General features: G+C 43.6%; 1 protein-coding gene across 3 annotated transcripts in view; it reads right to left on the bottom strand.

Annotated features, from left to right (window-relative positions):
* Nucleotides 1-238: 238 nt before the first annotated feature.
* Nucleotides 239-26,820, bottom strand: part of LDAH (lipid droplet associated hydrolase) — a 440,292-nt gene continuing 413,710 nt past the window's right edge. For all 3 annotated transcript variants that reach the window (XM_029595992.1, XM_029595993.1, XM_029595994.1), the window contains one exon: nt 239-1,283. In XM_029595992.1, the coding sequence (XP_029451852.1) occupies nt 1,095-1,283 (189 nt within the window). In that variant the 3' untranslated portion in view covers nt 239-1,094. The remainder of the gene's footprint in view (nt 1,284-26,820) is intronic.

A 26,820-nucleotide genomic window follows, 5' to 3' on the forward strand; every position in this document is an offset into this window, starting at 1 on the left:
CGGATGCTGACGTCAGACTCTTCAGCGTATATAAGCTCAGGCCTCGCTCCATAGTGTTGCCTTTGCAACAGGTCTCCGAGTACTCCGAGTACTCATTGCTGATAGAGAATCCTCTCTACTTCGTGTTCCTGATTCCTCTGGTTCCATGTTCCTGTCTTCCTCGTTCTTGCCTCGTCTATGTGTTGGACTGACTATTTGGATTTCAACTCTGCTTTGTTTGACTACGCTTCAGCCTATCTCCAGCCCCGGACCTCTGCTACGCCCGACTACTCTTCAGCCCCGGACCTTTGCTATGCCTGACTACTCTTCAGCCTGTCTCCAGCCCCGGACCTCTGCTACGCCTGACTATTCTTCAGCCTATCTACAGTCCCGGACCTCAGCCACGCTTGACTACGCCTGCCTTCTTCGTGCCCTGACCACTGCTATGATTGACTATGCCTGCCTTCTCTGTGCCCTGACCATTGCCTTGATTGACTACGCTACACCTATCCCCTGGACGTGGACATAAGGCTCCAGCCTTTCTTTGCTTGAGCTCCTCCAGTTACCTACCGTTCCTTTGGTGCCTGAGTTTCTGTACTGAACCCAGTCCAGGGTAGGACACCACCCTGTCTCTGGGCTGAACCACTTCTCTTTACTAACTAACCTCGAGACCCACCTAAGTCCTGCTGGCCCCGGCACCCAAAGGCTCAACCCGAGGGGAATGAGGGCTGGTATAGGTGAAGCTCCAGCGGCCTCTAACCTCAGCCCACTCAACCTGCGACGGTGGAGTCCCGTAGGTCCCTACCTACAGGTTGTGTCAACCCCACCTCAGCCCAAGGGTCCACCTCCGATGCAACACAAAGTACAGTACTGACCTCTCAGTAAGTCAAGCCCCTTGTTCAATGCCCAATGGTGTCCAGTCCTGACAAAATTGTGTCTCCTACATATCAATATCATTGTAATCCTTTTTTACATTGGAAAATGTATTTATATATAATTTCTAGACCCTAACCAGAGTGAATCTTAAATTTCTGTGAACTCTGTGGAATGTCTTATAACAAACATTCTTACACCACTGTAATTCTATCATTATTCAGAAACTAATTCTATTCTAATTAATTATACAAATCATCCAGTAACCAGTCTGTAATCATGGAAGCCATTTGCTTGCTGGAATCCAGGACAAAGGCGTGCCGGATTCCTTTCTCACACAGCCTGATGTCCCCATCTGGAAAGGTGTTCTTCATCTCTTCATAATACTGAACAGGACACCAGTTGTCTACAGCACCGTAGTAGAAAATCAGCTAAAGAATATTAAAGAAATTATTATTATTATTCTGGGAAATAATTTGTCAGATATTATGTTAATTGGTTAACTATAAATTGTGAGATCTCTGCAGAACTTTTGCATATACAATATTAGAAGTCAAGTTCCACTGTTTGTTAATATATACATGAGTTTTCAAACCTTTGTTATATATCTGAACTTATTTTATTCTTAATTTGTTTTGTTTTTTTTCTCTGCTTTCAATTACTTTTCATTCATTACCTTCCATCTTCTCACTATAATATTTCTCTTCTCCTCTCAATGGTAGCTCTTATTTTCTGATCTGACTCAGCTCCTTATATCTATCCTCTTCTCCCTTTCCTTACAGATTTTTCTTTCCTTTCTCCCTCTTCATCTCCTGTTTCTCAACTACAACCCTTCCATCTCATTTCCTTTTTCCGCCTCTCTTCTTTAATCTTTCCATTCTTCTCATCTCTCCTTTTGCACCAGTCTTTTCTCCAATCTAGGTTCTCTCTCTTCATTCTGTTCTGCCTCTTTCCTCCAATCTTATCCTCTCTTAATTAGTCCCCATCCCTCTATGCCTATTTCCCTCTTACCTTGCCTCCTCCTCTACCCCTTCAGCCCACCACTGCTATCACCTCAGCTGCATCCTCCATGTTGCTCCAGGTGGCTGTGTTTACTTTGAGTTACAGAAGGTGAGAGGCAGGAAGAGCTCTGGAAGAACCAGGCAGGTAGAGGTGGGACTAGGGCCATGGTAGAGCTATTAAAGGAAGCAGTGGCTCCAGGACAGTGGGACAGCCAGAAAGACAGTGGTGGCTCCAGGGCCAAGAGGGAGCCAGTGAAGTAGTAGTGGCCCTGAAGTTGCAGAAGAGACAGAAGGGCAACAGTGGCCCTCGAGCCATGAAAACAGAAAAACAGGGGCATATCTGAGGCTGCAGACAGACAGAAATTTAGCAGAACCCACAGGGCTATTATAAGAGAAGGAACAGTGGCCTTGCAGTTGCAAGACAGCATAAGGCAATGGCAAGAACTTGAGGAAAGTAGTTTGCCTTAATTCCATTGCAAGAGCAAATTCTACACATAGAGCTATTGCCGTGGAATTGCTTATAAACACTAAAGTCCATATTCAGTAATCCAGCAAACAGAAAAGTTATCATGGGGAAACTGTGACAGTATCAAGGCTAGCCTTGGGGGAGAAGCTCAACTCAGTGATGGGCCAAATTACTAGCCTTGTAGCTACTGTGACAGAGAACTCGGCCCGCCTGGATGTCTTTCAAGAGTGAGTCAAAGAAGTGTAAATGGCAACTATGAACATGAGCTGTCGTCTGGACAAACTTGAGAAGCTTCCAAAACAGCTTGCTGAGAAGCAAGATGAGGCGGAGAACAGAAGTCGTCTGTGGTCTCCCTGAAGGAACAAAGGGTTCTGACAAGGTGAGTTTTTTTTGCAACATGGCTATCTCAAATGTTAAACCTTAAGACCTCTCACTTGTCTTCTAAAATTGATCAGGTGCACCATACCTTGGAGTCAAAGCCACCCGAATCGGGGAGACTGAGAGCAGTACTTGTTAGAGATGTGCAATCATTATCACGAATTAAAGAAATTGCCTAATTCGTCCTGGTTCGGGGGCCCCGAAACCCGAAAAGGATTTTCACCGAACTTCGGGGAAAATCCATTTTTCGGGTTTGTATGGGGAGAGAGGCACTTTTTTTTTTTTTAATTAAAAACCACCCCAAACATTAACATTAACTATAATAACACCCCCCCCATCCCGATCCCTCCCCAAGACTTACCAACGTCCCTGGTGGTCCAGCGGGGTCCCGGGTGCCATTTGTCCCTCCGTGGCGTGCCCAGTGTGCTAGTGCTAGCCACGCTCAAAATGGTGCCGAATAGCCTCTGAACTACTATGTCACAGGGGCTACCGGCGCCATTGGTCAGCCCCTGTCACATGGTAGGAGAACCGACCAATGGCGCCGAAAGCCCCAGTGACATAGTATGGGCAAAGGCTATCGGCGCCATTTTGATTATTGGCAGCAGATGACGACATCGCTCCCGGACCCCCGCTGGACCCCCAGGGATTATTGGCAAGCTTTTTGGCCAGCTTGGGGGGGCCTCCTGACCCCCCCAAGGCTTGCCAATAATCCCTGGGGGTCCAGCGGGGGTCCTGGAGCGATGTCGTCGTGGGCTGCCAATAATCAAAATGGCGCCGATAGCCTTTGCCCATACTATGTCACTGGGGCTTTCGGCGCCATTGGTCGGTTCTCCTACCATGTGACAGGGGCTGACCAATGGTGCCGGTAGCCCCTGTGACATAGTAGTTCAGAGGCTATTCGGCACCATTTTGAGTGTGGCTAGCACTAGCACACTGGGCACGCCACGGAGGGACAAATGGCACCCGGGACCCCGCTGGACCACCAGGGACGTTAGTAAGTCTTGGGGAGGGATCGGGATTGGGGGGGGGGTGTATGTAATGCATTAAAATTAATTTAAATGCGTGGGGTGGGGTTTTTTTTAGCTTTGTTTTCCCGCGTCGTTTTTTGGCCCGGTTTCGGTTTTCCCCGTTTAGTTTTTTTTTTTTTCAAAAAAACTAAACGATAAAAACCGAACTTTACCATGAAGTATCCGAGTCAAAAAACGACCCGGTAGCAAAACACGAAGCACATCTCTAGTACTTGTCCCACTGCACAGTTATTCTGGAGCACCAAGGACTGCCAGCACTGTGTGGAACAGTGGAGGTGCAGTAGTGATGTTGCTCGGCCTGGGCATTCTCCAGCACCAAGTAGGATAGCACTGGTGTTGGATGGCATTGGTGGTGGACGGTCACCATGCCGGTGACAATGAGTGCCACGGTGCTCGGCCCGGTCCTTCCCCAGCGCCAAGGTGGATGCCCTCGCTGTCTTGGATGGTGAATGATGACGGACTGTCAGCATGCCTGCACTGGTCCTGGCACTATGTAGTGTCGTAGGCTAATATGGGGCTTTAGTAAAGAACCCAAAGCATGGAGCACTGTGTTTAGGTGAGGGCATTGTGTGTAGGTGCTATGTCAGTACTGACAGTATCGATGGCGGCATGGAGCGGTCTTGAGGGTATTGTCAAAAATATATATGAAAAAATGTCAATGGTCTGGGCAGAGCAATGATAAAAATGATGGAGGCACCGATGGCATCGGTATAGGTCTTGATGGAAATGATGTGGCATCGAAGGATTGAATAGAGATCGATGGCATCAGGAAATGGATACCGGCATCGACGGAATCGATGGCCGCATCAATAGGAACGACGAGGACACACTGATGGAGAGAACGTGGGCATCGACGGCATCGACGGATGGAGATGGGCGCCGACGGCATCGGTGGCATGGCTACGGGCATAGACGGCATGGCCACGTGCATCGATGGAGTCGATGGCATCGACATGGGAATCGATGGCACCGACCTGGGCATCGACATCGCGGCATCGTCATGGGCATTGATGGAACTGACCTGGCCATCGATGGCATCAACGATGGCATTGATGGAACCGACCTGGGCATCGATGGAACTGTCCTGGGTATCGATGGAATCGACCCAGGCATCGATGGCACCGATGACACCAAGTTGAGCATTGATGGCATCTGCCGGGGCATCTGACAGCGATGGAAAAATCAGCGCTATGGATGAAAACATTGAGGGCACCGAAAGAATCGATGCGGGGATCGATGGCATCGACGGACCACGGGGGAGGGTTGTCGATGGTGTCGAAAAAGGCAGGACGGCCTAGTAGGGGGTACCGATGGTAGTGATGGGGGCATCGACTGCACGAAGGTACTGAGGTATGAATTCGACAGAGGCCCTGGCAGCAACGGTAACCGTGGAAGTCCCTATCCCACTAGTGCTAATAATCAAGCAGAGGGTCATGGGAGGAAACTCGCAGGCTATGTGGGGCTAACTGTGAAAACATAGGGAGCGGGTAGGTAGGCCGGTGGAACCGTAGTGAGGTGATAGGAACCGACCGAAAAACAGGGCATAGTACTCACCGAGCGTCGATTAAAAGTACGTGAAGGGAGACCCGCACAGGGAAAAAGTGTTTGTGAAGTAAAAGTTTAAGTGTTTCCGTTGGGAAAAATTGTGAGAATTTCTCACAGAGCTCTTAACCGCTATGCTTACTGCAGAGCGGAAAAAAGAAGACTGAGGGGAGACACTTGTGGTCACAGGGATAATTAAGGCTAAGCATGCTCAGTGCACTCAGTGTGCCAGCGTCAGTCAAAGCTTTATAGAAACTTTGACAGAAAAGTTTTCTGTAGCAGGGCTCCGTCCACTGACGTCACCCATATGTGAGGACTACCATTCTGCTTGTCCTGTGAGAAACATGAAATGCTAACATAAAAATTAATCATAGATTAAAACTATTAAATATATAAAAAAAGACTCTGCTTTAAGGCTTGAATATCAATGTAGGAATCTGAGTGGTATGCTAGTGAACATTATGAGTAGGCTTGCTGGAACAGCCAGGTCTTTAAGTTTTTTTTTTAAAGTACGTGAGTTAGGCTGGAGTCTGAATTCTTGTGGTATGGCATTCCATATGTGAAGACCTGCTCGAGATAGTGCTCGATCTCGAACGGAAGTGAGGTGTGCTAATTTAGGTGAAAGTATTGGTAAGGTCCCATTGCTGGTAGAACAGGTGATTTTTTTGTGGGTTCTGGAAATGAAAATAGGCATTGAGTCATTCTATATTTTGATTATATGGGGCAGATTTTCAAAGGCTACGCGCGTAACCTGAGAAAATATGCCCCTGTGGGCAAAATAGACTCGACGGCACGCGCAAGCCCCGGGACGCGCGTAAGTCCCGGGGCTTTCAAAAGTGGGTGGTCGGGGGGCGGGTCCAGGGGGTATGATGGGGGTCCGGGGGCATGTCCGGGGTCGGTCCGGAGGCAGGTCTGGGGGCGTGAAAGCGGTGTGTCCCGAGCCCTCCTCCGTTCTGGCCGTGTTGGGGGTTCGCCTGCTGGCAGGCGTAAAAAATAAAATAAAGTAGGGGGGGGGATTTAGGTAGGGTTGGGGGGTGGGTTAGATAGGGGAAGGGAGGGGAAGGTGAGGGGGGGCCGGAAAAAAGGTTTCCTCCAAGGCTGCTCCGAAATCAGAGCGTCCTTGGAGAGAACGGGGACAGCCATCGGGCTCGGCGCTTGCAAAGTGCACGTGTGCACCCCCTTGTGTGCGCCGAGCCTGGATTTTATAACATGTGCGCGCATGTTATAAAATCGGGCATAGATTTGTTCATACAGGGTTGCACGAACAAATCTATGCCCGCTCATAAGTTTTAAAATCTGCCCCATAATGTTTTGTGGATCAGTGTTAAACTCTTAAAGAGTATTCTGTGCGATATTGGGAGCCAGTGAAGATCTTTCAATATTGGGGTAATGTGGTCATTTCTTTGAGTATTGGTAAGCAATCTGGCAGTAGCATTCAGTAAGAGTTGAAGAGGTCTAATTGTAGACGCTGGAAGTCCTAATAGTATAGAGTTACAATAATCAACTTTTGAAAAGATTAATGCTTGAAGAAGAGTTCTAAAACCAGTCAGATGAAGGAGAGGTCTTAATTTTTTAGTACATGTAATTTATAGTAGCAATCTTTTATGGTTGTACTTACGCATTTTTTTAGATTTAGTTCACTGTCAAGTATGACACCCTAGGTCCCTCACCTCCTGCAGAATAGGGTATTTAATTTGATTACAATTGATATCAGATAAGGGAGAAAAATTGTCCTGGCTAATATATATGGACCAAATAAAGGTCAGAATTTCTTTTATCATGACCCGACAGCCCAGCTTGCTGCTTTTTCAAATATTGACATCGTGGCGGGGGGAGGGGGGGTTGGAATATCTGCTTTGTCCCTCATGTAGATAGATTAAATGCTGAGCTCAGTCACCTGGACTAAAGGGAGGGGCTTCAATTTTTAATGAACACCTTAGAGATATATTTGGAGACAGCAGTACCTGTCCGGATGAAATTATACCTACTTCTCACCAGATTTATAGTCATATAGATTTTTTTCTGTGTTCTACTAAACTAGGCTTTATTTTGGGGGAGACAACATCCTGTCAGCTACCTTGTAGGATAATAGTCCCATTTGTCTCCCGCTGAAGGTGGACACAGCTGGGTGCCGGGGCAGTACATGGAAACTTAATTTGTAACTATTGGATAGGGAAGATTTAAAGGAGTTGATAGTTAACTATCATGGAATTGTTTGAAGTTCATTCATTTCAGGACTATAACCCAATGCTGATATGGGAAACACTCAAAGTGGTGTTGTCAGGGGTGATTACAGGGTTTGGTAGTCATCTCAAGAGGCAGAGGTTATAATGTGAAGCTTCCTTCTCTAGAAGGATAGCAAGTCTGGAATGCCAACATAAAGTAAATTGTTCTAGGCATGTACGCAAAGAGTTGCAAATGTGTAGGGCTGAACTTGATGGAATCCAGATAGGTAAGGTGGAAATGTCCTTTCGGTATTTGAAGCAAATAATCTATGAACATGGGAATAAACCCAGTTCTTATATGGTAAGTTTGTTGTGAAAAAGGAGGGCAAGTAGGGTAATAGCTGGGATTCGTACAGCCTCAGGAGTTTTCACTTATTAGATGGTGGGTATTAATCACTCCTTTGCTAAGTTCTATGCCCATCTATATCAAGGAGGATGGTTTGTCTTCGGCAGATATGAACCAATATTTAAGTTTGCTCTATCCTCCTCAGGTCACAGAGATGCAGAATTGCAAATTAGCTGTGCTAATAACACTGGAAGAGATATAATTTGCTTCCCAAAGGGAAGTGTGTGGGTCCAGGTGGCTACCACTTGGATTTTTATAAAGATTTTTTTCCTCAGATGGGTCCCACATTGCGTAAGGTTTTTCAATACTTGCAGGTGAACCCTGTTTGTCCACTCAGGCTGACGGATGCTACTATAGTGGTGATTCACAAGAAAGGGAGAGACTTTACGGATCCAGGATCATACCATCCTATTTATTTGCTAAATGTTGTTGTTAATATTTTAGTTAAGGTTTTGCAGTCGTGGCTGGAGTCTGTGCTGCTGGACTTAGTGCATTCTAATCAGATGGGTTTTGTGAAGGGCCAGCACTCGGAGGGTATTTAATATTACGACTATATCGAGGAAATGTGCTAAGAATGGGGCTATAGCTGCCCTTGATGATGAAAAGGTCTTCGATCGATTGCATTGGCCTTTATTATTTGCCATGTTAGATAAGTTTGGAATAGATATGGCCTATACGAATTGGGTGAAGGCTCTATATGATCACCCGGTAGCATGGGTTTCAATTAACGGAGACCTTTTTGATCGGTTTTCTGTCCAGCGTGGAATTCAGCAGGAATGCCATCTGTTCCCTCTTCTTTTTGATTTAGCTATAGAGGCTCTGGCGCATCAAATCAGGAGGGATCCTGATTTGCTGGCATCTAGTTTGCGGGTAGAACACACAAAATATTGCTAAATGTGGATGACATTTTGTTATATTTAACAGATTTAAAGAGAACTATCCCCAGATTGCTAGAGGTGTTATATGATTATGGGAAAGTATCTGAAATTTTTGTCTTTCATCCCAAAGCAGTGGGAGTAGGCTTGTTGGCCTCCATGACTTTTCAGCGAGTTCAGCATGGGTTTCGATACTTGGGTATTTGCATTCTATGTTGTTGGAAGGATATGTACAAATTCAATTATGCACCGGTGGTCAGTAAGATACAGGCTGACCTTAACAGTTGGCAGGAATTGCTTCTTTCTTGGGCTGGTACAATAGGGGTTTTGAAAATGAATGTTCTCCCACAGTTGCTTTATCGCTTCAAACAGGTCCCGTGCTCACTTCCCAATAGTTTTTTCTCCATACTGAATGGCTGCCTTATTAGATTTATTTGGAAAGGGAAGCCCTCTTGGATTAAATTGACTGTCTTTTGTCATCCTAAAGATAAGGGAGGCATGGGCTTACCAGACCTTCAGGAGTACTACTGGGTGGCAAGACTCAGCTGACTTCCAGACTGGCTGAGTTGTGACTTTTCTATTGCTTGGAGGTTCATGGAGGCTGGAGCAGTGGATAATATCGATTTGGGTAATCTGATCTTCCTTCCTTGTACCTCTTCTAGAGTCTGCACGGTGTTGCTTGCTAACCCTCTAATAGAACACACCCTGAGGGTGTGGTGGAAGGTATGTAAGAGTCTGCAGCTGCCAGGGGGTGTGCATTAGCCTGCATCTTTACTTTGAAACAATCCTGGTCTTTCAGTTCATAATTTTAGCCCAGATATGGGAGATTGGTAGAATTTGGGCCTGAGGCATTTGGGGCAATTATGGGACAAGGATGGCTGGGTCTTTCTGAAGACTTTCAGTAGGATTATGATATTAGTTCTACCTTCAGAGTAATGTATGATAGGATACTGACTGTTCTTCAGCAGCTGGAGGACGCTGGCTGGGCTAGAAGATTATCAACTAAATTGGAAAAAGCCCTCATGGATGAAGGCCTGAAACAAAAGGTAGTTAAGATTCTTTATAGGGCCATACAGGGTACTAAGGGCACTTCAGTCTCTTTGATAACTAAGTGGAACATAAATCTGGGATTAGACCTAAATTTGACAGATTGGAAATATATTTGGAAAAGAGCATTCAAGATTGCATTATGTAATAGAAGGGTAGAACTGATGTTTAAGTTCCTTCACAGAACATATAGATGTCCTGAGATTTTTGCTTGTTTCTCATCTTTTGCTTCAAGGTCTTGTTGGAAAGGGTGTGGCAAGACAGCACATACTTACATATGTGGCGGTCTTGTTCTTATGTATCTATTGTTTTGGAAGGAAGTACAAGGGGAAATCTCTAAATGTTTGGCCATGCCGTTCCAGCTTACACCACGTAGGTGTCTGTTGGGGGATGCAGGGGAGCTCAATCTCAATAGGTTCCAAAGGCAACTGTCTGCCCAGATGATACTGGCTGCTCGTTTCACAATAGCAACTTTTTGGAAGACTATTCACCTACTGTCATAAACAGCTTAAAGATATAGCGATAACTGAAAAGCTTACTTAATCATTGTGACATAAATCTTCTATTTATGACAGAGTGTGGGAACCGTATTGGGCTATATATGTAGATGTGGGACATAGTGGAGTAGGTTAACCAGGAAAGGAAGGAGATACCTGTTATTTCAATACCTTTTTGCTGTACTCTTTGTGTGCCAAGTGATATCTGTTTACTGCTTTCTATCTTTTGGGTTCCAGTTTTAAATAAATAGTTAAAAAAAAAGAGACAGGAAAAGAAAAGAGGCACAGGGATGAAGATTGGGAAACAGAAGAAAGGCAGAGGTCACAGGGAACAGAGAAGGACAAAGGCAAAGGGAAAGAGGGAGGCAAAAAAGAACAGATATGAACACAGAGAGAGAGAGAGACAGGTAAAAGAAGCAGCAAAGTCAAAGGCACTGAGGGGAGAAGATCAAAGAGGAACAAGGAAGAAGTAGAGAGAGGAGAGGCTGAAGGGGAAAGCAGTACTGATAAGGCAAGAGGAGAGGGGAAGGTTCAACTACACAGCAAATGAGAAATATCATTGAGAAGGCAAGGGGGAAGATAACATTGATGGGGACAGGGGTAGTGGTACCACTGATGTGGTAAGAGGGGGAAAGGTACCATTGATGGGGGTGATTAGTCTTTTGTATTCTATGACTATAAACAGGTCAGAAAGCCAAATCTTTGACAAAAACTATTTACATTCTTAAGCTTGTTTTTACTCATGGACAGCTTCATGAAGCTTTTTCCAGAGTGAGGTGTTTTGATTCTATTTAAATCTTTACTGAAAAAATCTTTAGCGAAAAAAAACCAACCTAGAAATCTAAAGATACTAATTTGACTGCAAATGTTTTGCAGGTTTCCGCTAGTTTATTTTATAAAAGTCTTTAATATTATTCTACTTATGACCACCAGGAAGAAAGCATTTCTGTATTTCTGTTAATTTTTAAGTTTCAAAAATCCAAAATCCAAAACTCAAAAATCTAGGCAAGTTAAGACATAAAAATAATGGAAGCAGAAAAGATAATCAAACTTGTAACCAGTGGATGTGTTATACAATTGTGCTAAACGTTCGCTGCTAAATTTATAGCAGCACTTATGCACAGGAATACAATCATCTACTAAAAACAATTATTTTATTTAATGTCCACAAATTGTAAAAAAAAAAAATCTATGGCGTGAATTTTCAAAGGAGTTATGTGCATAAAGGGCCAGATTTTAGTAGCTACGCATGGGCGTAGATTTGTGTGCGCAACCCGGCGCGCACAAATCTACGCCCAATTTTATAATATGCACACGCATGTTATAAAATCCAGGGTCGGCACACACAAGGGGGTGCACACTAGTGCATCTTGCTTGCGCCAAGCCCTAGGGAAGCCCGGATGGCTTTCCCCATTCCCTCCGGCCCTCCCCCACCTTCCCCTATCTAACCCGCCCCCCCAGCCCTACCTAAATACCCCCCCACCTTTATTTTATTAGTTGTGCCTGCCTCTGGGCAGGCGTAGGTTGCGCGCGCCGGCCAATGGCCGGCCCGCGATCCCAGGCACAGCAACAAATGGCCGCTGTGCCTGGAGGCTCCGGCCCTACCCCTGGACCGCCCCACCCAATGCCTCGCCCCTTTTTTCGAGCCCTGGGACATACGTGCGTCCTGGGGCTTCACGTGCGCCGCCGGGTCTTTTGAAAATAGGTCTGGCGCGCGTAGGCTTTGAAAATCTGCCCCAAAAGTATCAATTTTCAAAAGCTCATTTGTGTGTGTAAATGGACTTTATGCATGTAAAACTCAGTTTTACATGTGTTAATTGTTTTGAAAAATTCCTTCTATATGTCCATGTCTAAATTATTGTCCAAAAGATTGTTTATTCAAACCCTGTTGCTTAATGTCCAAAATTACGTTTAGAAATTTACAAAGAAGAATCTTAATATCTGCACATGAGCAGCATCCAAAGAGAGGGGGGATATGCTAGAGGTTTATAAAATCATGACGGGACTAGAATGGGTAAATGTGAATTAGTTATTTACTCTTTCAGATAGTACAAGGACCAGGGGGCTCTATATGAAGTTAGCAAGTAGCATATTTAAAACAAATCAGAGAAAATGCTTTTTCACTGAACACACAATTAAGCTCTGGAATCACTGCCAGAGGATAAGCTTAAGGCAGTTAGAGTACTTGAGTTTAAAAAAGGCTTGAACAAGTTCCTGGAGGAGAAGTCCATAAACTGCTATTAATCCAACTGATTTTGGGAAAAGCCACTGCTTATTACTGGCATTAGTAGCATGGGATTATTTACTGTTTGAGTATTTGCCAGGAACTTGTATCCTGGATTGATCACTGTTGGAAACAGGATGCTGAGCTTGATGGACCCTCGGTCTGACCCAGTATGGCAACTTCTTATGTTGTTATGAGTCACACCAAACAATACTGTCCAAGTTGTATCCGGTGTTTGCAGTGCGCATGATATTGCTCTGGAAAATACAATCCCGATGCCGGTGTTTCAGCAACAATCTGACAATTTTTTTAAATTTCGAAGTTTTTTTTGTTGTTGTAAATGTCTATGCATAATTGGCAAAGTTTTTGTTTTCCATTTTGATTGGTTCTGAACATTTGTTTTCCATTCTATAATATACCTGTCTGTCAAGGGATAACCCAATGATTTAGTGCGATTAGAAGACAGGGAGGATAACTTTAAAACATGTGCATGTGCGCCCTTATGTGTGAGTATAGGGGCTTGCATGCTCATAGGAATGTTGTTATATTGGGTGCTTAAATATGCGTCCACGATGTACAATACAAGTAAATCTACTCTACAACATGCTTGCGTATCTAAAAGACATACAACATATATTTTCAACATAGCCGGATAAACCACAACTTAGACAAATCTCAAAATATGCTACTTCTCTGGCTAAGTAGCACTAGTTAAGAATTGACCAGCTAAGTAACAGGGTCATTTATCAAATCGCGTTAGGGCCTTATCACCAATGAAAACGTATAGTTATTTTTGGTGTTAAAACTATGCGATATGGTTTTGCAAAGTGTGAAGCCAGCCCACTATTCAAAAAATCCCACCCCCAACTCCTCCCCTTTTAAAAAGGGGCATCACACCATGCGTTATGGTGATTTTTCGCATGCGTTAAGGCATTTTTTGCATGAGAAAACACCTTAATGCATGCGAAAATGCCATAACGCGACTTGGAAAATAACTCCCTTAGCCGGATAAGTTGCACTTTTTAAGGCTTATTCGGCTAAGTAAGATAGCAGATAAGTAAAAGAAAAATGCTATTTAACCGGATAAGTAAGACAGACAGATAATTAGCTTTTGAAGACTTATCCAGCTCTCTTATTTAGCCAGATAAGTTGTGCTTTTTAAGGCTTACCCGGCTAAATGCCACCACTTATCTGGAAAAGACAACACTTATCCGGATAAGTGGAACGCATCTCCTATTCACGTGTATTTGTGTTCCTAATTTTAAACATTCACGTGTGTAGATTTCACACGCATATTTTCCTTAGCAATTGTCGGCTATTACACACGCAGGTTAGCAAATTTTAAAACATGTACACGTGAAGGGAAATTATCAGTTTTATCAATTCGGCACCAGTTTGCCCAGTCCATCTCTAGGTTATTGATACCTTGCTGGTTCTTCAGTCGGAACTCCCCCCAGTTTACTCACACCCCTCATCCAGCATGTATTTGGCAATAAGCACTTTTATTCTCACTTACACCAATAAGAGACTCCAAAAAAAATTTAAGAGCAAGTTGAAAACTTGACTATTCAAAAATGCCTACTTTCTGAGTGAAACCTACAGTTCGCCATGAGTCAGATATACTAATAGGTTCTGAACTATGCCCCCCCTTCCCTTAACCCCCCTACAACCCAGTTATGCTTTCCTTAATGTATCAATCCTTGAAATGCACCCTTTGTCTATAAATGTTTACCTAGTTTACTACGTGCATGTCTGCCTACCTCTATTTTTCATTTATTTATGAGTGTTAAACCTGTACACATTTATGAACTAGTGATTCTCACATGGAATGATGGTATATAAAACATAAATAATTAGCAGATGTAAATATTTGCAAGTAACAGATTTATGCAAACCACTTTGGCAGTTTCTAAAAGAGCAACATATATGCACAAATGTTTGCCCCGCCTAGGAATGTCCCTGGACTGCCTTTTTATTTATTTTTACGTGCGCTCGCACATATGGACACATTTGAGAGTCCTTTATAAAATACTTGGTATTCGTGCATAGTCTACATACATGCATTTGTGGCCCTTTTTGCACGAATATCTCTTTTAAAATACACCTTTAATTTTCCATGTTTTTGAATAATGTATTCTGGTTGGATGTTTTAAAGAGCCAATCATTATGGGGCGGATTTTAAGAGCCCTGCTCGCCTAAATCCGCCCAAATCCGGGCGGATTTAGGCGAGCAGGGCCCTGCGCGCCGGTAAGCCTATTTTACATAGGCCTACCGGCGCGCGCAGAGCCCTGGGACTCGCGTAAGTCCCGGGGTTTTCGGAGGGGGCGTGTCGGGGGGGGCGTGTTGGGGGGCGGGCCCGAACCGCGTGGCGTTTTCGGGGCGTGTCGGGAGCGTTCCGGGGGCGGGCCCGGGGGCGTGGCTACGGCCCGGGGCGGTCCGGGGCGTGGCCACGCCCTCCGTACCCGCCCCCAGGTCGCGGCCCGGCACGCAAGAGGCCCGCTGGTGTGCGGGGATTTACGTCTCCCTCTGGGAGGCGTAAATCCCCCAACAAAGGTAAGGGGGGGGGTTTAGACAGGGCCGGGCGGGTGGGTTAGGTAGAGGAAGGGAGGGGAAGGTGAGGGGAGGGCGTTAGAGGATTCCCTCCGAGGCCGCTCCGATTTCGGAGCGGCCTCGGAGGGAACGGGGGTAGGCTGCGCGGCTTGCCGCGCGCCGGCTATACAAAATCAATAGCCTTGCGCGTGCCGATCCAGGTTTTTTAGCAGATACGCACGGCTCCGCGCGTATCTACTAAAATCCAGCTTACTTTTGCTGGCGCCTGATGCGCCAGCAAAAGTAAGCCAATTCGCGCTATTTGAAAATCTACCCCTATATGATTAACTTGGTTCCTACCGTTAAATTTAAAAAGTGGTGTTATTTTGGCTTGCTTTTCTCAGAGTGAATCATGATCAGAAGATAGTTTCGGCCTGGTATGAAGTGCTGTATGAAGGAAAAGTTCTGTGAGTTTGATGAAGCCTTTCCCCAAGGCAGGTAATAGATTGTTGCTGAAACACTGGTGTCGGGATTATATTTTATGGGGCAGCATTTTTACTCTCACTAGACACATCAGATACCCCTTGGACAGTATTGTTTGGAGGGACTCTGTGGATGTCAAATTTGCACAGATGTTAAAATAAATTTCTTTGTGACCTTCTAAACATATTTTGGATATTAACCACCTGGGTTTAATGAATAATCTTTTGAACATGGACAGACATTTTAAAATAATTTTTAGACATTAAATAAACAAATAATTTTTGAGGTGCATGATTATATAAAATCCACAGAGAAAATTTAGCACAACTGTGTAACATCTTCTCTGATTATAATTTTGATTATTTATTCCACTGTTACTATCTTAATTATTTATTTTATCTGTTGAATTCTATAGAGTAGGGGCTGTCTAAGCATAATTAGATGAAGTAGTACAGAAACTACAGTATGAGAAAGCATTTTGGGATTTTGACCTAAGCTTGAACTGATATCATCGTGGGATCATGCAGCATGTGTTTCCTCCACCCAATTCCAGATGTTGGTGACATCAGAAGATTAACTCTGCATATTCAAAACTGGATAATGAGGGCCATTCATATTCTTAGTAGAGGTAGTCCTAAAACCTCATATAAAGGGGGTGGGGGGTAATTTGCTTTTCTCGAGATACCCAAGATCTCTAAATTTTGTTTTAACTAATAAAAATTTCTGGTAGAAAATTCTTGTCAGCATTGATGAAAAAAATTATCACATTCTAAGGCACAAATTTGGGTGAATTGAGCTCTAAGTTGCTATTTCTTATATCCAACCTAACTCAGCCTTTTAAAGATATTCATACAAAATAGTAATTAAAAGGGCCATAGTTATAATGAACATCTTTGAAACATCTCTAAAAGCAAAAGTCAGAAAAAACATAACTCATGCGTTTTTTAGATGTTTAGATATATAATTTCATACAACATAATGGGCCAGATTTTATAACATGCGCGCGGGTGTAGATTTGTTTGCGCAACCCGGCGTAACATTTTCTCTGACTATAATTTTGATTATAATCAGTGGGATTCATTATCAATAGTTCTAAAATTCAGCTTTCAGTTCAGTTGGTAATCACTTCTGGGCTTGCGTGTGCCGCCGAGCCTATGCAAGATAGGCTCGGCGTGCGCAGGGGGAGGCAGGGGTAGGTTTTCGGGGGTTGCGTGCATATCTTACGCACGCAATTCTTTGAAAATCTACCCCAATAGTTTTATCATGATTTTGACTGAGCGTTTTTTGAATAGCTCCTGCAGGTAAGTCAGAAGGGACTGTCTAGTACAGTAGTATTCACTTCCAGTCCTCAAGGGCAGCAAATATCCCTAATGAATATGCAGGCGGTGTGCGGGCAAATCTACGCCCGATTTTATAACATGTGCGTGCAGCGGTGCGCATGTTATAAAATCCATGGCCGGCGCGCGCAAGGGGGTGCCAGATTGTGCAACTTGCGCGTGCCGAGCAGCCTTCCTCTGTTCCTTCCGAGGCCGCTCCAAAATCAGAGCGGCCTTGGAGGGAACTTTCCTTCCGCCCCCCACACCTTCCCCTCTCTAACCCGCCCCCCAGCCCTAACTAAACCCCCCCCCCCGACCTTTGTTGAAGAAGTTATAGCGCACGCCGGCTCTCCATCCCCCGGCCCGGTGGCTATTATTTATTTATTTATAGATTTTTCTATACCGGGGTACGTAAATAACATCACCTCGGTTTACATTCAAACAGTAATTCAGCATTGCGCTTTACAATATAACAAGGAAACTAAACGAAAAACAATACAGTATATAACTTTATAGTAATAGAATATCAGCAATATATGAGAGATTGTGGCAGTTAGGAAGAGTAGTTGAGGATTCAGATCATTGATAGTAGGCTTTTTTAAATAGCCAGGTTTTAAGGTTTTGTTTAAATTTTTTGTGACAGAGTTCCTGGCGTAATTCAGAGGGCATGGTGTTCCATATTGTTGATCCAGCAATGATGAAAGATCGATCTTTTGTGCTAGAGAGTTTAGTCAGATTGGGTGCTGGGATATTTAGTTTGGCTAAATTCTGGAATCTCGTTGGGCGGGAAGACATTTTGAATTGTAGTTCATCTGTAAACCAGAGCATTTCTCTGTTTTGAATGGCTTTGTGTATCAGCGACATAGATTTATAAATTATCCTGTAAGCCACAGGTAGCCAGTGCAAAGACTGAAGAGCTGGAGTGATGTGATCATGGCGGCTTGTGTCGGTGATAATGCGGGCAGCTGCATTTTGCAGCATTTGCAAAGGTTGAATGGTGGCTTTGGGTAGACCCAGTAACAGAGCATTGCAGTAATCAATCTTTGATAAAATAGTTGCTTGTAAAACTGTGCGGAAATCATATTGGTATAATAGAGATTTAATCCGTTTAAGCGTAAATAGCTTAAAGAAACCATTTTTTACCGTATCCGCGATGAATTTTTTAAATGTGAGATTGCTGTCAATGATGATACCAAGGCTGCGTACTTGTTGTGAAATAGTGGAGTTGTTTTGAGCAATATTCCGGAGGCATCGGTCCCGTCCCCCATTGGAGACTAATGTATGCAAATCTATCTTTTGAATATTCATTATGATAATCTTGAAAGCCCAGCTGGAAAGGTGTGCCTAGAGGAGACGGTTGGAAACCCTTTCCTTTTGTTCCCCTTCTGTCCTTACAAAGCTGCCAAGCAGTATAACTGGACTGATGTAGCTGTAATGTCCACCCTAGAGCTAGCTGTTTGCATGTTTTGGAATAGTGTTGATTATGAAGTCTATTAGGATCCTCTTGCAATTATTATTATACAATAGAGTATATTTAGGACACAAATATAAAAACAACTTTTCTGGATCAGATGTCATTTATTACCAGGAAATCATGGTAAGGGTGGATTATCATAAAAAATATGGAGCCTTTACAGAGCAAAAGTATTTTTATATGAAATATAGCATGAATATCTTTTAACAGTCTTCAAAACGTTATTTCTTATTTCATTTTCCCAGCAAACACAAAATAGTTTTCAGTTCAAAAACATTTGTGTCGCACAGTGTGGATGTATTTATAAAAAAAAAAACACTGCTTAAGAGCAAGTATTAGAAATATTTAGATTGCTTAACATGCTGCTTTTGTAGTTCAGTGGAATTAATCATACTGTTCATTTTGCTGTTTCTGTTTTATCCTTGAAGTATTAAGGCACACTTAAGCCACAAATGTACTGTGTCTTCCAGCAAAGGCATTTATCCAACACATTTTCAAACAAGTATTTTGTATGAAGTGACTAAACATTTTATAGACTTCTCAACATGGTAGGGTGAGCTTTCAAAACATATATGTACATAAGTAGCTTGAACTCAGGAAACTATTTTAAAAACAAAAGTACGTGTGTATTTTTGGTAACTCGTGTGCTTTTACGCATGCAAAAAATGGGCGGTCTAGGGGCGGGATCAAGAAATATGAGGTGAATTTTAAAAGCCCGACGCACGCATTAATTAGGAAATGCGCAAAGAAGTCAGGTTTGCATGCACTGAGTGGATTTTAACACGCGTATCTCTCACAGCGCGTATATCTCAAAAGTTTTCAAAAAGGAGCGGGGCGTGGCCTGGACTGGGCATGGGCATTTTGGGGCGTAAATTTTGACGTGATGCAGCGGAAGCCAAGGTCCTCTACCATGTAATTTTTTATGGACGACATGTAAGTTAAAAAGAGATAAGACAACTTGGCATATTTGGGGGGTTTTAAGGGTCAGGCTAACTGGAGGGAGTGAAGGCTACTAAACTAGGGGGGGTTTGGAGGATCCTTCTCTTAACTGGGCGAACTGGGGACAAAATAGTAAAACTGGGAATAGTGTCGGTGCGTGCCCTTTTTGAAATCCCCTGATTTGCACGGTAGAAGTGGCATTTGCATGCGTCCACTTAAAATTTGGTGCACATATGCACGTGGCCAGGCTCTTTTATAACAATTGCACGTATGTTACAAAATGGCTGTGTCCCTGGGCGCTGGCCGATGTATGCGTGCTAATGTGCGCATTCATGCTGATTTGAAAGTTATCATCCCAGAGCGCAAGCTGCTATTTTACAGGAGACTTACGTATGTTCATTTGGCAATTTATTTGTGTAATTTTATACCTACTAATTATCTTGCACAATTGATATCAGACTTGTCTATTGTCTACTATTGGTTGGGTAGGAGTCTGTGTGAACTGGGGGGAATTCAGGATGAAGAACTAGAAGGATCTTGATGATCGATCTGGAGAAGGACTGGGTGAACTGGTGGAGATTTCAGCAAACTGGTGATTTCAATTACGTGTACATGTTTTAAAATATACCAACTTCTGAGCATAAAACAGATGGTTAATTTTTTTCTCGCATAAAATATATGCACATATATTTTTAAAATGACTAGGAAAAGTATGCCTTTTCAATGCATTGCAGTTATTCATGCATGGCGTACCATTATGTATATTTTAAAATTTGTGCATACTTGATATATGCACGGACCACTAAATGCAACATTGTATAACAGCTGTCTGGTTCTTGTGGAGATGTGCATGCTTGTCAAAACTTATAAAGTCATTAATAAATTGACTTTCTGAGAATGGCTTTATGGACTTCAATATGCCACTTTTCGTTATGGACTGTGAACTGTTGCCCAGTGAGGCTACAAATTCTGAGAAACCAACCATGTCAATGCTGATAGGTTACTAGAGGCTGAGTTCTGCTCAGCAAGGCCCGGGGAGGCCTTGCTGTTCTGGCAACAGCCTTATGTCTGTAACTGATTGGATTGTTGCAGGGCTGGGTAGTAAGGGAGGGACTGGGTAGTAAGGGAGGGACTGGGTGTTGGTTTAAGTGTAGTCCTATCTTCCCAGGTCAGTAGAGACCCAAAGAGGAAGATAACCAAAATCTGACTTGATTAAGAGTGACATGCTACAAGTGCTCATGGTTGGGATATTGGGATATTTCCTTGTAGTGTGGACAGGAATGACTGGGAAGCTTTGATGGGTCATTTGGTCTTTTTCTGCTGTTACATATCTTATGTTGTTTGTTTCCATAGATGGACTGTGTAAACAGGGAAAATATCAACAGAATTAGAGGTTCTTTCTGTAACTAAAAATGTAATACAAAAATTTAAACATTTTCAAACTATCCGCACTGGGAGAAAGTCTTTAGGTTGTTTTTATTTATTTAGATTTTTATATTCTGCTTTTCACATTTTTTTCAGCACTCCAAAGCGGATTACATTCAGGTACTTTAGATATTTCCCTAACCTCAGAGGTCTTACAATCTAAGGGTAGATTTTAAAAGGTTGCGCGTGGGCATTCATATGTGTACGTTGCCGGGCCTTTTTAAAATAGGCCCGCCGCTTGTAGCCTTTTTAAAATCCGGCCCTAAGATTGTACCTGAGGCAATGGAGGGTAAAGTGACTTGCCCAAGGTCACAAGGAGCGACAGTGGGACATGAAGCCTGGTATCCTGGTTCATAGCACGCTGCTCTAACCACTAGGCTACTCCACTCCTTTCCACTGATTTTTAAACAGAAATTATGGGGGTGATTTTCAAAAGGATTTACGCATGTAAAAGCACCACATGTATCAATTTTCAAAAGTCTATTTGCAGGCTTAAAAGTACATTTTCAAAAGCTGTGCATTTAAAAATTAGCAGTTAAGAGTGTAAAATAGCATATACTCTTGTATATGCCATTTTAGAAACCTCAAAATGCATGTGCAAATTAGGGTCCGTAAGTAAATTTGTATGGATAAAAAAAGGGTGGGCCAGGGACATTCTGGGATGGGGGCCAACATTTATGCAAGTAAGTTGCTCTTTTATAAGCAATTTATGCATGTAAATTTGGTGGCTTACTCATGTATATTTACTCCTGCTCAATATCTGGACTAAGTGATTGCAAAAGTCTTAAAAGTGAAATAGTGACTGGGGGGGAGGGTGAGTAGGGGATCTGGGTGATATGGGGGGCCTTCAGGCTGAAAAGCCAAGAGGGTCTCAATGACCTGCAGATAAAATGGGCAAACTGGTAGACTTCTAGGTAATACTGGCTATTTCATTCCTGCATGTATGTTAGAAAATCTCCTGTCTTACGTGTGTAAAAGCTAACATGGGGATAAATGTCTAGGATGCACGTCTTAAATCTATTTGCATACTACTTTAAAATTAGACGTAAAAATACACAAGTATCCAAGTTGTGCAGCCTTGTCCAGCTAAATTCTGACTTGTCCGGCTACACAATGGCGTTGCTGTACATAGCTGGAGAAGTTCTGAGTTTTACTTATCTGGACAAGTCTTGATTTATTTGGCTAAATAGCAGCAAAGCTGGAAAAGTCTTAAAATACTACTTCTCCAGCTATCTGATTTAGCCAGATAATAGCACTTTTTAGATTTATCTGGCTATCTGATTTAGGCAGATAAGCAATGCTTTTTAGATTTATCCAGCTGATTTAGCCGGATAAGGAACGTTTTAAGACGCATCCAGTTAAGTAGCGGCAAAGGCGCTAATTAGCCATATAACTCAGAATTTATCCAGATAAGAGCAAAAATGTATTTGCGTGGTTTTTTTTTTTTTTACATGCATATGCATGTTCCTGGGTACATTTATGTGTATTTTATGTTTATGTTACACTTACATTTTCCTTTGAAAATTATTCTGTTAAAGTGCATTTACGAGTGTAAAACCCAGTTAAAGCGTGTAAATCGTTTTGAAAATTTGCCCCCGAATGCCTATTTTTACTTTGAAAATATCCACAGAGTTTTGCACCTCTTCTTTGTGCAGGTATTTCCATGGAAAATTGTTAGTTTTGTGGCCCCTGCAGCATTCTCCCACAGGTATTGTCTCTCATTGCTTGCTTTATTTAATAACAGTGACAAAACACTTCCTGACATATGCACTATAGGTAAACTTAACAGGTAACTCACAGTTTGGGTAAGGCTTACTTCCAGTTCAGGTATCTAGCCTAGGTCTTTTCACATTTGATTCTCTTTATAGACAGCACAGAAACACAACTGGAGACAAGACTTCTACTTTTAGGCATAGCACAAGAGCTCCAGATTTAACACCACAGTCTAATGTTAATATACATTAGGAGAAGCGCATGTTTGATTTCTGGTATAAACATCATGCTTATATTACACCCACTGTTATACAGTTACATTGGCTACCTTTGACCCAACATCTTGACTACAAAATTGGATTAACTATTCAAGCTGACCCATATGGGCTCTAGGAGGGAAAATAATTGAGTTTTTCAATTCAAAGAGACTGGATGATAGACAGAGAGACAGAAACTCCGATATGTAGCAAGGCACCAAAGGCAGGGCCATAATATGAGCACAAGGGAAGAAGCCCACTAAAATGCACAAAAACGAACACAGTCAAGAGCTTCCTTACAGTGAACTCTGACTAGCACCAGTAGGCTTAGGATCCAGAGGGTACAGGCAAAGGCACACATTTCCAAGTCAAGACAAAAAAATACTTAAATCAAGACTGCAAAGTTTTTATTTTTTGTCACACGACAATTGAAAATCATCTGGAACCAGACAGCCCAGCAGAAAGAAAACTGTGATTTATCATCAACTGAGTAACAAGACGGAATAGGCACACAGATCGACAGCCATAGAGGGGCGGATTTTCAGAGCCCTGCTCGCGTAAATCCGCCCAAAACCGGGCGGATTTACGCGAGCAGGGCCCTGCGCGCCGGGAAGCCTATTTTACATAGGCCTCCCGGCGCGCGCAGAGCCCCGGGACTCGCGTAAGTCCCGGGGTTCTCGGAGGGGGGCGTGTCGGGGGGCGGGCCCGGTCGTCGCGGCGTTCCGGGGGCGTGTCGGCAGCGTTTTGGGGGCGGGTATGGGGGCGTGGCTACGGCCCGGGGGCGTGGCCGCACCCTCCGTACCCGCCCCCAGGTCGCGGCCCGGCGCGCAGCAGGCCCGCTGGCGCGCGGGGATTTACGTCTCCCTCCGGGAGGCGTAAATCCCCCGACAAAGGTAAGGGGGGGGTGTAGACAGGGCCGGGTGGGTGGGTTAGGTAGGGGAAGGGAGGGTAAGGTGAGGGGAGGGCAAAGAAAAGTTCCCTCCGAGGCCGCTCCGATTTCGGAGCGGCCTTGGAGGGAACGGGGGGAGGCAGCGCGGCTCGGCGCGCGCAGGCTATACAAAATCGATAGCCTTGCGCGCGCCGATCCAGGATTTTAGTGGATACGCGCGGCTCCGCGCGTATCTACTAAAATCCAGCGTACTTTTGCTTGAGTCTGATGCGCAAGCAAAAGTAGGCTGATCGCGCTTCTTTTAAAATCTACCCCAGTATGTCCAAAGGAACAGCGAGCATGGAATCCACATGTCCACCCAGAGAAATAGTGGCAAGAAGTATCCGGGTCTGCAGGAGACCTCACCCGCTGAGCTACTACAGGTTCAAGATATGACCTCCAAGGTCAAATGGGATAAAAAAAACCCTGAGTGCCAAAGCATGAAGGGTTACTCCTCACCTATGCCAAGATGCTGAGCAGGGCAGTGAGCCACTGCCAAAACTCAGCTGAATGATATACTTCACCATTAAGGGAAGCCAGGTGAAAGAGAAGCATGTCAGCCAGTGAACTGGTCAAAGCAGGGAAAGGATCGCATACCCTTCCATGACGGTAAATATGACTAGCACTCCCATGAGCCTTCTGGCTTCCTCCTGCACTGTGTGACAAAGTTAGAAAAGGTGAACACCATAAGGAGGAAGACCTTTAGTCTGCTGGACAAAGAAGATAGCTTCTAGTTTGTAGAAAATACAGATGGGGAGCTTCCCAACCATACAAATCTCCTGCCAATCTGAGCAGGGAGTTGCCACTGAGGCAGGTACAGCCCTCAGGGCCCATCTCCCCTCAGTAAAGATGCTTTGAACTTCAAGGAGACAGCACAACTACAGATTCTTGGGAAGAGCTAAGGAACAAAAAAAGTTTAATTTATCCTTATTTGAGAGGGCTTCTTGCTTATATTTTTCTGTGTTTTGTGTAGTGCTAGCCTTATTTTCTATATTGTCCTAGATATTTATATTGCTGCATTAAATTGCTGTGTGTTTGTTTAAGCAAAAAACATAAGGGAGTGGGTTCTTCAGCTTTGGGCGGGTGAGTCATAGTGCATTGCAGGGGGCAATCAAGTCTTCAGTCTGCTTTGAACTTCAAGGAGACAGCCATAACTAAGGATTCTAGGGGAGAGCTAAGGAAAAAGCTTAAGGTAGCTAGCCAATCTTGGGGAGGGTCTGTTAAAAATCAACAGCAGATATAGTGTCCAGTAAACAGCCCTGGCCAAGTGTTAACTGTTTAATTCCCTTCCACCCTCCCCAGGGTTTGTTTTTCTGATATAGGCTGCCTGAATACATAATTGGTAACAAGATAATTTGGAAATTTGGTCATTCCTCAGGTGTTACCCATCAAATAAATTTACCAAAATGAGGACTATCCAATGTAACTTTTCTGGAGCCTTTATTTTGAGGGAAATCATCTGGAAACTTAGGGCTTGCCCCATTTGTTCAGAACTCTCTTCCTTGAAAAAGGAGCTCTCTGAAGTTAACGCTGAATTAGCTGCAATAAAGAAAGTTTCACCCACTTTACAGTATTTAGGAATTAATTCCCCATTACCACAGAAAAACCAAAAGTCAAGGAAAAAGGGGTTTACAGTGGGCTAAGGTAGGATAAAACCTATGACCCACAGACACACATTCTTCACAACTGTGCAACCCACATGTCTACAACCCCCCCCCCCCCCACACACACACACACACACTTACACAGGGCATTAAGGAACCCAAAAAACAACTGGATTACAGCAGGCTCTGGTAGAGAAAGACCTGTGATGCGGAGACACATGCTCTTTCAAGTGACACAAGTACAAAATGCCTTCTCTGTATTAGATAATGAAGTTCTTGCGAAAGAGATTGAAGAGGTATCTGAAAAGAAAGAAGAAACCCAATGCATACAGAAATTCCATAATACAATCAATAACCAAAGGAAAAAGCTCATTGTGCTAGGTGACTGTCATCAGAGGCACTAATTTGGGAACACTTTTCAAGGGAAACACTACAGTTAAAAGCCTTCCAGGATCATCGGCCATCAGAAATGCTATTCAGATAGTCAAAGTGATCAAAGAAGGAAGCAAAGACTCTAAAGTTGATATTATCATCCGTCTGGGAACCAACAACCTTGCTAGAAACAGCATCCAAGTGGTACAGAGAGATTCCCAGTCTCCAGCGAAGCAGATTAGTCACATGGCGATAACCATTGCCTTTTCAGAAGTGTTACCTGTTCATGGAAAGGGGAAGGAGAGGCTGAGCCATATTGATAACTTCAATGTATGGTTCAAATCCTGGTGTAAGGAACACAGTTTTGGATATATTGGGGGCTGGGGCTGTGTATGGAATAGTAAAAAGCTCTTTGTTAAAGATGGCTTACTATGTCAGGAAAAAGGATCCTAAGAGATAAATTCAAATCCTATGTCATAAGGCATTTAAACTAGATGCTGGGGTGGCAGAAGGAATTTAGAATGTCAACTCCCAAATACAAATGCAATGGAAAAGGGTGAAGTGGATAACAAAAGTCAGCTAAATAAGTCACAAAAGGAGTCCAAGAAAAGCAGTATCCTGAACGAGAAAAGCTGGAAAGCTATGAGCACAAATGCTCGTAGTTTGGGCAATAAAATCCCAGATCTGCAAACCCTAATGGTGGAAGTGGACTTGGACATTGTTGCTGTCACGGAGATGTGGTTCACGGAATCTCATGATTGGGATACAACCATACTGGGCTATATCTTGTTAAGGAAGGACAGAGAGGACAGAAAAGGGGGAGGAGTGGCTCTTTATGTCAAAAATAATATCCAAGCATCTGAGCTGCAAGGAAGATGGGGCAAAGAAGAAGCACTATGGGCCGTCCTAAAAAAAAGATGATGGGGCATCCATTTTTATTTGAGTGGTTTACAGGTCTCCAAATCAAATGGAAGAACTTGACAGAGATCTGGTTGAAGACATCCAAAAGATGGGAAAGAAGGGAGAAGTGGTGATCGTTGGAGATTTTAATATGCCGGATGTAGACTGGAGAATCCCTTCTGCAGAATCTAACAGTAGTAGAGAGATAGTGGATGCCATGCAAGGGGCTCTGTTCAAACAAATGGTAATGGAACCCACAAGGGAGGGACCTCTACTCGATGTAGTGTTCACTAACAGAGATAAAGTCTCTAATGTCCGGGTGGGAGCCCACCTCAGCACCAGTGATCATCAAACAGTATGGATTTATACCACACATAGGATACGGAGAAGTCGTACGAA

This window comes from Rhinatrema bivittatum, chromosome 3 (genome assembly GCF_901001135.1).
Source record: "Rhinatrema bivittatum chromosome 3, aRhiBiv1.1, whole genome shotgun sequence".
Lineage (NCBI taxonomy): Eukaryota > Metazoa > Chordata > Amphibia > Gymnophiona > Rhinatrematidae > Rhinatrema > Rhinatrema bivittatum.